Source organism: Colius striatus, chromosome 8 (assembly GCF_028858725.1).
Source record: "Colius striatus isolate bColStr4 chromosome 8, bColStr4.1.hap1, whole genome shotgun sequence".
In the NCBI taxonomy this organism is placed as follows: domain Eukaryota; kingdom Metazoa; phylum Chordata; class Aves; order Coliiformes; family Coliidae; genus Colius; species Colius striatus.
In genome coordinates, this window is record NC_084766.1 from 38,593,178 (window position 1) to 38,607,644 (window position 14,467).

The window sequence follows — 14,467 nt, forward strand, 5'->3', positions numbered from 1 at the left end:
ACTTGCTCTGTGTATTTTGACAACTTCCTCCTCTCTTGCTGAGGTAATTGGCCTGAGGCTGTTTGTCCTTCTGCTTGAAACAGTCACTCTGTGAATGGCCATAGCATTGCTGTCTGTCCCTACCTGCAGAATATTCCAGTGCTGGCTGTTTTGGATCTGTTTTACAGCAAATGTCAAGTGGAATATGAGTGAGGAGGCAGAGGCTATGATGAAATCTATTACATAAAACAGGATTTGTCTGTAGCACTTTAAGTGGTTTTCGATGACTGATGACATTTGTATCATTTCCTTTTATCTAAAAGCAGATTTAATTGTCACTTGGATAAAATCATTGTTGTTTCAGATGTTTCCCCTGCTCCCCACTTGGCTTGGGGGCCACTTGGGAGTGCTGCAGGGCTGGCTGTGGCCAGAGCACAGAGCTGCAGGGAAGGGACCTCAGGCCTCCGTTGCTCCTGAGGAAACACCCAACGAGCAGCAGTTGTCTGCACTAGGAAGGAGAGGTACGATTTTTGAGGTGCTATGTTCTGAGTCCTCAATGAGCAGTGAATGGAGGCCGAGGTGAACATTGCCTATCAAGGACAGTTTCTACACCCCTGAGAGGGAGTTTGTCACAGAATCCCCTTCACAAGACCCCCAAGGGTCATTGTGGCTGTTCCTTTGTGAGCAGACAGCTCCTGTCTGTGGTAACAGCATGGATAAGCAAAGGGTGAAGCCCTCCCAGGGCCTGCTGCTGCCCCTGGGGTGGGGGTTTGGAGAGGGCAGGAAGGGATCAGACATTAAACTGTCATTTTACACTGAGCACAGATTGAGAGAATGCAGTGTGCAAAGCACAAGGACCTATGTGCCTGTTCCACAAGGTTTGGTGACCTCATGACTCCTGGTGACAGCCCCACACTATGCAAGTTTAACAAGCACTGGAGTTACTTTCTGTAGGAGCTTCTTACGTATTAATCTATTATGCCATAAGTATTGAGAGGCTGTGTTGAAGACAAAGCCTCATCAGCCACAGTCAACAGCTGCTAGAGAAAAAGGAACAACAAAACTCTGAATCCACGCGGAACCTTTTTATTTAAATATATAAAACATGGTATTTTGGCAAACATCCATTTTCTGTCATTAAATAAGGTAAAATCACTGAAAGAAAGGCATTCCATTAGTAAAAACAAGCAAGCAAGCAACCCTTGTTTGGATCTACAGGAGGAAGCCGATGTTGAGATGCAAATGTATTACTTTACAGGTAAAAAGACAGAAGCAAGAGCCTGCAAACAGATAGAACAGAATGAACTTGTAATCATTGGGGAGTTCAGTATGTGTCTTTCCAAGTGAAGATCTTTATTAGGCACTAAAGTCCACCTTTTAATCCAGGCTGTTGTGCATCTCACTCTGAACCAGAAAACACTGACCAGGGTTCCCTCCTGTGCTCCCCTCCCCCAGCATCTCTCAGTGCCTCACACAGAAGGGAAGGAGCCAAGCAAAACCCACAGGAGGAGGAAAGTGCCTCAGGAGAGGGGAAAGCTCCTCTGGATTCCCACAGGGTTGATGAGGCCACCCATTGCTTTGTGCTCATCCCTGTGGTGGCGATGAGGGCAGCAGTGACCAACACTCACACCTATGAAGCACAAAGCAGCAGCTCGGCAGCAGCCCAAGATGAATCACACAGCAACCTGAAAGCCTGGGCTGCTTCAAACAAAACAGTTCTGCTTTCATTTTAAAAGCTACTTGACTACAAAGCGACAGAACAGATGTGAATGCACCCGGAACGTGCTCTACGAAGGGAGCCACACGTCAGCTGTGGGGCTGGTGCCGCCGCGGAGGGACGGGGTGTGCCGGAGGGACGGTGTGCTGGGCGGGCCCTGCCGACACCTGCAGCGCCTCAGAAGGTGCCGCTGGGGGCTGTGGTGGTCAGGCGTCTCCCAATGTACACCCTGAGGGACAGAATACAGACAATGCTTGCTGGTTGCAGCTCAGCTCAGGGCAGAGCCATGCCAGGGCTGTCAGGGTGCTGGTGGTAGAGGCAGATGGTTTGGGACCTTTTTCCTATCATTACCTTAAGTTCTTCCATTTACCTCTGAAACGTGCAAACCTCTCCCTTTACTGCCATCTGCACATACTGCTCACCATCTCCCTGGTCACCATTCCCCACGTGGAGTGCTCCCACAGCTGCCCTCAGGTACCTCGTGTAGCTTACAGAAACTATTACTTTGAATAGTTAACTCCTTTGCTGGTGCCACTTGAGCTCTTTCTGCAGCTGTGACCTGTTACTCATGGCCAAGTGCAATGGTGCAGATCTGGAGTAGGGGTTAAAGTGACCAGGAGGAAACTCAGTACTTGATGCTCTGTTCATTTTGAAAGGAAAAATCCATTGTGCTGTTATTCTGTCTTGCAGAGTTACTCAGTTTTGGAAGGAGTTAATACCATGAAAGTACTTTTAAGTACCAAAAGTACTGAAAAGCATTTAATCTCTTCCCTGTGTCCTGCAGCTGCTTTTAAAGAAGGATCATCTAACTCGTAAATCACCTGAAGAATACAGCTCCTGTTTTGTGTCTTCCATCCCTCCCAGGTGAGTGGAAATTTAAAATACACCAATAATACCTTTCCTGTGCAATTATTTGTGAGAGTATTCTAAGTCCTACCTGCTGTGGAGCCAAGTTTTCCCTAAGTGTAACTGTAGTTCATACAGATAGCTCCTAATTTCACTGCCCCTTGTGTATTTTGAAAAATTCCCAACTAATGAGAAAAGCAGAAAAGGGAAACTTGATACATTCAGCAACACAAGCAGAAATTCCTCCCTGTCCCCCTCCTATGGAGAAAAGCATATTACCCATCTTTTAGGGAGTCAGAATAAGGCCTCAGAAAATAGGTTACAAACAAATCTGCCTTTCTCTTGTTTTAATGGGCACTTACCCCAGTCCAATGGCAAGCAAGTGAGAAAGCAGCAGAGATGGAAGGAACACCTTCAGGAATTCTGCTGAGAATATCCCCCCCTTCTTCATGACACTGGTGTTTCTCATGCTGAGAGTAGCTGTGCGCCTGGGGTGCTTGAACAGGAACTCCCTGGTTTTGAGGAAGGAAACAGGGTCACAGCACAATCAGATCAGCGTCCAGCCTCGTGGCAGTAAAACCTTCCCGAGTCCCCGGGCTGCACTCACTTGGGCGGGATGTTCTCTGGCCGGCTGGACCAGTCCCAGATCCAGTCCGCGTTCTTCTTCAGGAGCCTTTCCACTTCTCTCCTCCGCTCCAGAAAGTCCTCTTCAGACTAGAAGACAGAGCCATTGTCAGACAGTGCTGGGATGGGCAGAGGCAGTGCTGCAGAGCACAGCTCAGGGAAGATGCCAGATGCCCGTGGAAGCTCACTTCTTTCTCCTAGCTCTTCCCACTGAGGGTTTCCGGAGCATTTAAATCCTAGATAAGGATGGGGGAGGTGGGAGGTCTGTCTTCAAAGCGGGATGTGATGGGAAAGACAACATCCCACATTCCTGCCTCAAGCCTACCCTGGCAATGGCACCAGAGCCCTGCGGTTAATTAACTCTCACCCTGGGCACTGAACACCTCCCTGGTCACACAGCTCAACAGAAGAAAGTCCCTGCCTGTGTTCCAAACTGGATGGCTGTACTCTGATCTGAAGGTCCTTGATGAAGCTAACCCAGGCCATAGGAAACTCATTCCAGTCTCAAAGCCACCTGGCTTCTGGGCCAGCCTCAGGAACATGAAGCGAGCCCCAGTCTGCCCGCACACATCCCTGCAGAAAACCCCCACACCAACAGTGGCTCTGTTTGAGTGAATTACAGCATAAATGCTGAGTAAGAATAGTTTCTTGCTTAATACATGTGCATTAAATGGAGCCAAGGTCCTGAGATAAAAATAGTATCTGGTCATAGAACTAAAATAGCCCATCTATGCAGCTATACACACTGAGGAATGGAAATGAAACTGGCCCAGCAACTGGAACTCCCAAGGGTTTCTAACTTCTGATCATTTGTTGTCAAAGACTACATGATGATCTTTAAACATATGCAGGGGTTTCTGGAAATAGGAAGTAAAAATATTGCTTTCCAGTCACAGATTTAACTGACCTAAAGGTGGTAACTCACTCAGCCAGGCCCCTGCAGGAGCTGTGCAGATCATACAGGCAGTTTCAGATAAAGGCAACAGCTCCCACATACTGCTGCCAGGGATGTGCTGCTTGGGGCTGTGTGGAGCTGAGCCCCCACAGGGGAAATGCTGTACAAACAGCCAACACAGTCACTTTGGTTCAAACACTGCCTGCCCCTGTGCAGCAAGAGCACAGCCCCCAGCCAAGGCAGGCGGCCTGGGGACCGTTGTCTTCTGCATTACTGTCCTTTCCTTGTAGGACCTGAAGGTTGGGCTTTGCCATGTGAGGCTGGGAAGAGGCATTTGAGAACACAGCTATTTTAAATAGTAGATGAGGGCACTTAAATCTCAGGTTACACACTAAAACCAAAAAATCCATGCAAATCTGACCCAAACACACCCAGCCTGACTCGGCAAACAGTGCTGTTTAAGCTTCTACATTACTGCTCTCATCTTGTTTCCTAATGGTGGTTTTCAACCAATGACAGTAAGAAATTCTTTCCCCCAAAGCAAGATGAGATTTTTACCTGAAAGCTGTTCTTTTCTCCACTGCTGTGACTCTCTACTTCCAAAGCTCTGTGGCTGTCCTGAGGAGTCTGGGAACGAGGAGGGCTTGATAAAGAGAGAAGCACAGGAAAAAACAAACTCATTTAAGTTTCTAATGACATTGTTTATGGTATCCAGTAAAAGCAAGTCCATGAAGCTTACAGGCACCATCCACCCAAAGAGCAACAGTGCCCTGACTAATTTAAGAGACTAATCTGTCAAGGGGTGACATCATCCAGCCATAATGTTCAATTAATCTTTGATTTTCTAGCAGTCTGCCAAGACGCCTGTGGCTCATGGCTGTTTTTCAGCAGTGTCACCTGTGAGGCTGCATGATCTGCCCCGTGTTGCCCACTAAATAACAGAGGGCAGCAAATGGTGAGTAGAATTGGTTTGAATTCGAACTAGCAGGAGAAGACCAGGAAGTTCTGCATCCTACTGTCTATTCTGAGCCCCATAGGTCCTCTTTTTTAATAGATTTTTAGCTGCAGACTTTATAGTCCCTCAAAGTCAAATACTTAATAACACTGACTGACAATCTGCATCATATGTAAGCTGTTCGGTTGTGCTATGCTCCTAGAAATCTCTTTTGTGAACTAAATGTAGGGCAACTCTCTACCAATTAGTTCAGCGGCCGCTGCTGACTTGGTCAGGATACACCAAAACCCCAGTCCTTGGGAGATGTGAGAACTGGAACTTCTCTCGTTTCAAGACAGGCTTCTACCCAAGCATTACTCTAGTATTTAAATCCTGATCTTTTAAACGTGGAGTTTTCCTCTCTCTCTGGATGTGTGTTTACCTGCACCTATGTAAATACACGTAGGGAAGCATTTCTATACTCTGGTGCATAACAACAGCTTCGTGTAAGTGACCTTTACTTTGCTTACAGGGAAGCACCTTGTTTACCTGTCACAATGTGAACTTTCCCTTGAACTGCTTCTTCCAGATTCATGTTGAGCATCCAAGAGGATTTTCTCCATGTCACCATTGTGAATGGAAAGGGAGGCTGGTACTTGCTCCTGGCTCGTGGAAGACACGCTGCTGCCACCGCCGTTCCCGTTACTGTTGAAGTGGAGTTCCACCCAGGAACCTGCGTGGCATAATTGACAACAGGACCAGAATAAACCAAGGGGCTCTGCACAGAAGGCAGAGGCTGTGGATCCTCCCCAGTGTGACATCGGGGCCTGACACGCAGGAGCTCTGGCACTGCCAGCAAACAGCCCAAGGCAGGGCCAGCCCGCGGGGCTGGACAGGAGCTGCTCAGAACACGGCCTCTCCTCCTGCAGCTCAGGAGCTCTTACTTCAGGGTAGGTTTAAGTTTTATTGTTCAACACAGGTGGCAGCCTATAAAATAACCTCAAGGACTTTCCCTGCCAAAGTTTACTTATTCATTTATTGAAGATACTTTAGGCTCAACAATCCAATAACTGTTTTGTTCAGCCCTTTTCCAGACGGCATTTGTGGGTGTTCCTGTTCAGCAGAGGGTATGTGGCAACTCCTCATCACGTGTGCACCACTCGCTGTATATTTAACACCAACAGTCACATGGTGCTTTGTTTTTTTAAGAGTGAGCTGAATAACAACTCTCCTGGGCCAGCAGCACCAGTGCACAGAAGGACCTGTGTCTGCTGCCTTGTTTATAAATCAGCTCAAGAGACTGATAGTGTTTGAATTACGTGTCAGGGGAATTTACCTAAGGAACATGTTTAAGGATGAAGACAACAGCAGAAATAGACAGGATGGGCACCAATGCATCTAGGTTTACAGGAGAAAGAGGGGGCAGCTGTAGAGGACCAGGAGGCACAGAGGCAAAGAGTATCATAGCCTGTGCTGTGCAGAGAGATGTCACCATCTGAAGTGATGGAGGCACATTCATATCGGATCACAGAATCACAGAATGGTTTGGGTTGGAAGGAACCTTAAAGGTCTCTGGTTCCACCCTACTGCCACGGGCAGGGACAGCTTCCACCAGCCCAGGCTGCTCCCAACCCCATCCAACCTGCCCTTGGACACTGCCAGGGATGCAGCAGCCACAGCCTCTCTGGGCAGCCTGTGCCAGGGTCTCCCCACCCTCACAGGGAAGAGCTGCTTCCTTACATCTCCATCTTCCCCTATTTGAGTCTGAAACCATTACCCCTTGTCCTGTCACTCCATGCCCTTGTAAACAGTCTCTCTCTGGATTTCTTGTCAGCCCCTTCAGGGACTGGAATCATCAAGTGAAGAAAGATATTCCAGTTGTTAGAGACGAAGGCTGGCAAGCTCAATGAAAACAGCAGAATGCCACATTGCTTCATCTGCATTAATAACATTAATCTCTTCTGTTTTTTTCTAGAAAGCCAGCTGACCACCGAATCCTTTGAATGGCAACGTGCTGGGTTACTGAGTTCTGAAGAAACCCTTTCCTGGACAGTCTCTGTTACTTCACAGCTGGTTTGTGAGCTTGGTCTGTTTGTGGGGATCTCCTTCCCTCCCTGTGACTGTGCAGGATATGTCTGGGTATGTGTCTATACCCAGCCACGCTTTTCCATAGACTTTCTCCCCAAATCTATGAATGCCCAAGCTCTTACCAAAGAACAACCACAATCACTTGAAGTTTAAATGAAGAGCGTGTCCAGCTGGAGCTCTGGCTCCAGTTACCTTGCTGGTACCAGCTGCCTCGCAGTGTGCCTGTCCCTGCTCCCCAGTACACCCACCGCAACTTCTGCTCCTCTCTTTACAGAGACAAAGCAACTCCAAGCTGCGTGGGCAGCACCACAATAGCTTGTGTACGTGCACATAAGCTATTTTCTCCTAAAAAAGATGAGTGCTATTTGAGGCACGCTGACATGTCAACCACCATCAGCACCACAGCCAAACACAACTGCTTCCCAGAGCCGGCTCAGGACCCTGCGCACCGCCATCTCCCCGCACACAGCACAGCAAACACGGACAGGATTAACATCCTAACACATAAACCACCGTGCAGGTGCCTTACACATTTCTCCAACTTGCCGACACTCCTGCGAGTGAAGCTGTGCTAGTGCTGTTATGTTTTAAGAGCCTTTTTATGAAGCTGGAAACAGAAAAAAGAGCAGGCGGACTACGGCCGTGCACACTGCACAGATCGAGCCGGGCATCCCTGCCCGGATCCGTGCTCAATCCGCTCTGCAAATCTCTATCTCTTAATATCCGGCTTTCGGTCTGGAAGCAAACAGCAACGTTCCCCGGCAGGCTGCGAGCGCTGGGACCCGGCCGCAACCGCCGCGTCTGGCACACGCCTGAGCACGCAGCCGCACACGCATCTGCCAGCTGACAGACAAACCTGCTCCCGCCTGCTGCCAAACGCACCCGACGCGCACCCAGCCCCAATGTTTTCTCAAAGGCACCTCCCGCCGGCCCACGGAGCGTCTCCTGCGGGCAAGGGCGCGTGTGGCGCCCGCCGCACAGCCCGCTCCGGGCCCCAAGCCTCCGTGTCTCTGCGCCACCACGAGCCCCGAGGCGCTTTAACGGGCGACTGCTGCCGGGCTGCTGCGTGGCCACACAGCAACGGCGGCGAAACCGGCCGCACGCCCGGGCCGGGCGGGCACAGGCAGCCCCGCGGCACGGCACGGCACGGACGGCACGGCCCTCCGCGGGGGCGGCCAGCGGCCTGCAGGCGGCCCGGCGCGCCCGGCCCGGCGCAGCCCCCGCGGCGGCCCTGCCCCCGCCCTTACCCTGCAGGTTCTCGTCCTGCGCGCCCAGCCGCGACATGGCGCGGCCGCCCCGATGCCCGCGGCGCAGCTGCTGCGGCCGCGGCAGGACACGCACTGAGCGCGGCGGCGCTGCGGCCCTCGCTGCCGTCAGCGGCGCCCGCGCGCATTGGCCGCCGGCGCGGGGCGGGGCCAGGGGCAGCGCGCGCCGCCTCAGGCCGCCCTGGCGGCTGCAGCGGGGCCGAGCCCGGGGGCTGCGCCGAGGGGCCGCGGGGGGCCGAGCCGAGGGGCCGCGGGGGGCCGAGCCGGGGGGCCGAGCCGGGGGCCGGTCGCGCTGAGCTCCGGCCGCAGCGGCTGAGCACGGTGACCGCCGAAGGCAGCCTCTGGTTTTCCCAGCCCGTCACGACACACGGCGCTCGTCCCGGGGCGAACAGAAAACTCTGCTCGGTCTGCCGAGGAACCCGCGTCTGGTTGCAAAAGCACGAGCGCTGGCTCTGAACCAGCCACCGGCTCCCCGAGTACGGGGCCTGGAAAGAGATAATCACGGGTTGGTGCTCGCTGTCAGGTCGGCTGAGGCTGCGGCGCCGCCCGAGCTGGCGGCAGGGAAACGCGAGTTCAGCCGTGTGCGGGCCGGCTGCGATGCGCCGCTGCTGTTCGTACACACAAACGCGCGCCGGTTCGTTTAGCCAGAGGATGCGTCGTGTCACTGCTTAACTGGAGGATGCAGGCGTTTTCCCGAGGCTGAAATCGTCCGCGTTGGACAGTCACAGAGCCCAAGTAAATCTGGGGCCTTTTCAGGGAGTTCCTACAATAGCAAGAGCGTTGACCCACAGCCTTCCCAGCAGGATAAGGTGAGGGTTTAGTGAAACGTTGCGCTCAGCCCAGGCCACGGATTACCACACAAAGCAGAGGGATGGCTCGGCCCATGAGAACCTTTCCAGGGCCAGTTCTCTGAAAGCTTAACACATCTCAGTGTCAGGCCTCCTGGGACTGACAGAGAGCTTGGAGTAGGACCTTGTGTGTCCTTCCTGCGCCCATCTCCAGGGCAGCTGTCGGGAGTGACCGTGAGCCCTGCGCCGTGCTGGCGGGTGCAGGGGCAGAGGCCTGTCCTGGCAGCGCACCGCTGGGCACAGCTGGAGGGATGCCCCAGGGCACGGGCAGGCAGCCGCGGGGCTGGCACACACATCAGCCTCTCCAAGCATGCTGATGCCTGAATCCCCTTCTGTTAGTCCCGGGCACGGGAAATCTGCTGAGAAATTTCTGGTCGATATGTATGATTCAAAATTGATTTTGTTCTGCTAAAGAACGCGGGAAAATTGTCCTTGGCGGGAAAAAAATGCCATTTAAATAATAACTGTTCGAGAAGCAAGTTCTTTACAGGTATTTACGATGTCCTCGTGTGCTAGGCTCGATAGATGAGCTCAGGAAAGGCTCTGGAAACTGGAGGCTGCGCGGAGTTTGGAGTGCATCCTGTAGCTCTCTGCTGCTCTCTGCTGCCCGGCGATCCTCCCGGTGCACCTCACTGTAAACGACATTCTGGCAACCTCGAGCTCAGAGAAGAGCAAGTTAGTCGTTCCAGGACTGTGTTTGTCTTGAGCTGAATGCCACACTTGCGTGCCTCGGGACTGCAGCAGCGTTGAAGGAATGCTGTATGGGTACAAGCATGGGCTGACTGCCTCAGGAAGGGGGGAGCAGTCATCATACCAACAGTGATCCTGCTGCTGCCTTTCAGTCTTCTCCCACCAAAAAAAATCAACGTGGGGGAGACTGACAGCCACTGGATATGCCCCAGTCAACAGGCCCTACAGAGCTCCCTCCTCTCCCGGAGGCAGCAGTAGCCACCCTGCTCATCACGGGCGGAAATGTGCTCTGATCATCTCCCTTACTAGCACAGGAAACCCTGACAGGATTGTGTCTTCTGGCACAAGCCCTGTGCCCCACGCCTGTCCTGTGTGAAGCTGTGTATTTGCAGTGTGCTGCCGCCTGTTTTGGATCAGAAATATCACGTTATTTTCAAAGCAGCTTCCTCTGTTGCTGGTGCAGCTGCCAGTGCTGCCTCAGGGCTCTGCCAGGTGCCCGTTGCAGACAGCTTTGTGCTTCTCCTGCCGCCCTGGCCTGCAGTGTCCCCACCACTCAGTGCCTCTCTGACATTCACATCCTTTTGTACTGTTTTCTGCCCACTGACCTTCCCTGCAGGAAATCCATTTACCAGAAGGCTTTTCTGCTTGAAGGCAGATTTAAAACAGGATCAAGTCGATCTTCTTCTACACCTGTAGCCATCACAGTGCTGTGGGGACAGCTTTGCTCTGGGACCTTTCATCAGCGATGGATTAATGTGTTTATTTTCATGCTTACAGTAAAAGATTCTCAGTTGTTTTTTTTTCAGAAAAGCACTCTGCTGTGATCATGGGAACTTGGAAACAGGATTGGATGAAATCTTTAAAAGCTTATTGATTTGTTAAGCAGCGATCCTCTTTCAGGTGTCAGCTCACTTTTTCATACTTGCATGTCCACAGAACAATGCTGTATCCATTAGTTCCTTCTGAACCAGAGGCAGTGACCCACCTCAAGGAGGTGCACTCAAGGAGGCAGGTATTTTGATAGCTATGATACCACACTTGCTGGACAGACACCACCAACACTGTGTTGAGTTCTAAGTGTGAGCTTGTGTTCAGATGGGGCAGGTTGCAACAGTTGTGAGGAACAGTTATTTTAGGCATTACACAAAACCTGTTGTAATCCCAAACTGATTATAAACTTAAATTAGTTTTAAAATGGATGATACTGATTGAAGTTTCTTTGGTTTCTTATTCATATAGATGCTAATTTGACAATGGATACAGTGTAAGATAGATTCAACCATGGGGTAGTCTCAGGACTGATTTGAGAGATTCCAGTCTCTAAAGGGGCTGACAAGAAAGTTGGAGACTTTTTATAAGGGCATGGAATGACAGGACAAGGGGTAATGGCTTCAGAGTGAAAGAGGAGAGACTGAGATGAGATGTAAGGAAGCACCCTGTGAGGGTGGGGAGACCCTGGCACAGGCTGCCCAGAGAGGCTGTGGCTGCTGCATCCCTGGCAGTGTCCCAGGGCAGGCTGGATGGGGCTGGGAGCAGCCTGGGCTGGTGGAAGCTGTCCCTGCCCGTGGCAGTAGGGTGGAACCAGAGACCTTTAAGGTTCCTTCCAACCCAAACCATTCTGTGATCTGATACGAATGTGCCTCCATCACTTCAGATGGTGACATCTCTCTGCACAGCACAGGCTATGACACTTTGCCTCTGTGCCTCCTGGTCCTCTCCTGCAGCCTGGTGCTGCCTTCGTGCTCACCTGTGCAGCACACAGGTCCTCCAGAGCTGCTGAAACCTCAGCACTTCCCGTTTGCATTTGCTTTTTAAGTGCCAGCAATGGCTTAGTTATTAACCTTGCTGACCACCTCTGGAGACCAAACGAGTATGTATATTTTTATGCTGTGCCTTTCCTGGAATAGTGTTCATCATTAACCACCAAACCTTTCCGAAACACTCATTTCTGAGCTGTTTGTACTTGTTTGAGCTGTTGACATGAGGAGACCTAACATATACACTGGCTTAGTTTGACTTCTTCATGTGTGAGATTTAAAAACTAAAGCAATCTTGACACGGTGAATGTAATGATCTGATTTAATACACCGTCTAAAGAAGGAACTAGGTGTTCAGTCTGCACATGATTGTCATACCAGTTTAAACAGACCTATTTCTAAAGTGATTTACACGGGGAGAGTCTTATGTAGACCACCTTAAATTAGCTTATATGAGCTTAGAAGTGGGTAAGATTGATCGAACTGTTGGGCATAAGCCATTGCGTGCTGCTGGGGAGCCTGAGCCTGATGATGCCACAGGCTCAGAGCCCCTCGAGCTGCCTCTGGGATGTCATAACCTGAGCCAGAGCCTGCCTCCACACCTCAGCTCTGCTCCCTGAAATTTTATTCCTTGCATATGCTTGTGTCTTTTCTATGTGTTACTTGTTTCTTGTAGCAATTGCTGATGGCCCAGGGACAAAAATCTGATCACTAGTATCATTCCGTCCTTACAGAATCATCAGTTGGCTTTGCAGCCTGGCCAGGGGCAGGAGGCAGGACTCATTGACTGTAAGTAAGGTCATTTATTTTAGATATTCAAATGGATACTCTGCCCCTAGGCCTCAGCCACATCGTTCTCTTCACTGCTAAAAGATGCTAGTACAACCAGATTTGACATTAGAAATGGAGATCAAAACTTACCTGAAAGACAAGTAAAGGGTGCTCTCAGCACATCTTTTATCTGGCTGCAGCCCTGAGGTTTCTTTAACCCTACTCCAGAGGACAGAGTGCAAAGCTTCTCCTGTAAGACAGGATCTGGAGTGAATGTGGCCATCTATTGCTCCTGTATATTCTTCAGCAGAGCAATGTCCCTGGTTATCAAAAAGCATTGCTCAATACCTTTTGCCTTGACCAAGAAGGTTTCATTTTGTTTCATTTGAGAGTGCAAAATAAATAAAAGCTGCCTCTGGCACAGCAACTGCAGTCCCTGGGCTCTGCTGTACGTGTTGTATGGTGCCTGTCACATTTGTCTCTAGCAATTTCTGAGTAAAGGGCTGAGGGAAATGTTCATGCCTAGTTTCTGTAGATAGCTGCACAGAATGCTACCTGCAAAATCACCTGCTGATCTGTGTTACAGGTAAGTTGTAAACTGTGTGCTGAGGTGGCTGCAAGAGACAGAAACCAGAATGTTTAAAACAAACAACAGATTTCTATTGGTTTGCTTTTCAAACTCTAAAAGAGAAGAAATCACTTCTAGTGTGAATTCGAGAGGTGGAGCATAGTGATTTTTTCAGCTCTTATTTACTCATTAACTTCAGGTTTTTAAAGTTCGTTAGCATTTTGGTGTGCACCATAAAGCTCAGCACAGTGGAGTGCTTTGGAGAAGCCTGCAGTGGGTACAGCTCAGTAGATGGAAACTGCCAGAAGAAGGCTTTCTCCTTGCCAGATGGAAAACAAAAAGGGATTCTTTGACTGATGTAAACTAACAGTGGCCTCTTGCTTTATATCAGTTACAACACTGCTTTCAATGTCAGTTGTTTTATTTACAAACTCCCACAAAATGTTGCAATTCAACTCTAAAAACAGAAAATTGTTTTATTTATCCAGCAGTTCAAAAGCTATTGTTTGCACAGCCCTCTTCAGAGCCACAGCCAATGCTCACATCTGGAGGGTCACACTGGGGAACCGGCTGGGCTATATGTGGTTTGGTGGTCTGCCCCGTGTGGAGTGGCCCCCTTGCTGCACTCTAGCCATGTGAGCTGACTAGAAACAGTATTGGTGTGATAAAGGAGCAAGGAGAAGTGGCAAGTTCTGGTCAAAACTGAAGACTGAGATTTCTGGCATTGGTAGGGCACCCCTTGCATATTTGACACTAATTCAGTAGCTCTGGGTTTGTCAACTGAGGCACCGATCCTGCAATGTCTCTTGCAGCCTGGCACTGCATCCCCACAGAGACCCACTGGCTGCAGTGTGGTGCCAAAGAGGCAGGAAGGTTAAGACAAGCAGCCAGGCCCGGGGCTTACATAAACCCTTCCCTATAAATGAGGAGCCTGTGCCTGTGAGCAAATTATTTGTACGAATCCCTGTATTGTTCTAACTATGATTTGTCACATACATTCAAGTGCAAGTGGGTAAAAGCTGGTGTTATGCAGCACCAGGGCAGGGACTGTCCTCCTGTGCTGAGTCCTGGGGAGGCTGCAGCTCCAGGGCTGTGTCAGTGCTGGGCCCCTCACTCACTGCCACAGGGACACTGAGGGGCTGCAGCTCCAGGGCTGTGTCAGTGCTGGGCCCCTCACTCACTGCCACAGGGACACTGAGGGGCTGCAGCGTGGCCAGAGCCGGGCACGGAGCTAGGGAAGGGGCTGGAGCACAAGGGTGCTGGGGAGGGGCAGGGGGAATGGGGGTGTTGAGCCTGGAGGAGGCTGAGGGGAGACAGCAGCACTCTCTGCAATTCCCTGACAGGAGGCTGTAGCTGAAGGGGAGGTCAGTCTCTGACATTCTTCTCCAAAAGAGCTGTCCAGCCATGTCCCAGGCTGCCCAGGGCCGTGGGGGAGTCCTCATCCCTGGAGGGACTCCAAAGCCCTGGAGCTCTGGATGAGGGACA

General features: G+C 50.9%; 1 protein-coding gene across 1 annotated transcript; it reads right to left on the minus strand.

Annotated features, from left to right (window-relative positions):
* Positions 1-1,049: 1,049 nt before the first annotated feature.
* Positions 1,050-8,438, minus strand: BNIP3 (BCL2 interacting protein 3). Its single transcript, XM_062001725.1, has 6 exons — positions 8,331-8,438; positions 5,545-5,728; positions 4,620-4,704; positions 3,150-3,256; positions 2,905-3,054; positions 1,050-1,925 (listed from the first exon to the last, which is right to left on the minus strand). The coding sequence occupies exons 1-6, from the start codon at positions 8,365-8,367 to the stop codon at positions 1,874-1,876; spliced, it is 615 nt and encodes a 204-aa protein (XP_061857709.1). The 5' UTR covers positions 8,368-8,438; the 3' UTR covers positions 1,050-1,873.
* Positions 8,439-14,467: the final 6,029 nt, after the last annotated feature.

Coding starts and splice junctions, on each gene's coding strand:
- BNIP3 (XM_062001725.1), bottom strand. CDS start 8,367: ATGTCGCGGCTGGGCGCGCAGGACGAGAACCTGCAGG. Junction 4,705..5,544: donor GAAAGTTCACATTGTGACAG/GTAAACAAGGTG, acceptor CTCTTTATCAAG/CCCTCCTCGTTCCCAGACTC. Junction 3,055..3,149: donor CCAGAGAACATCCCGCCCAA/GTGAGTGCAGCC, acceptor CCTCAAAACCAG/GGAGTTCCTGTTCAAGCACC.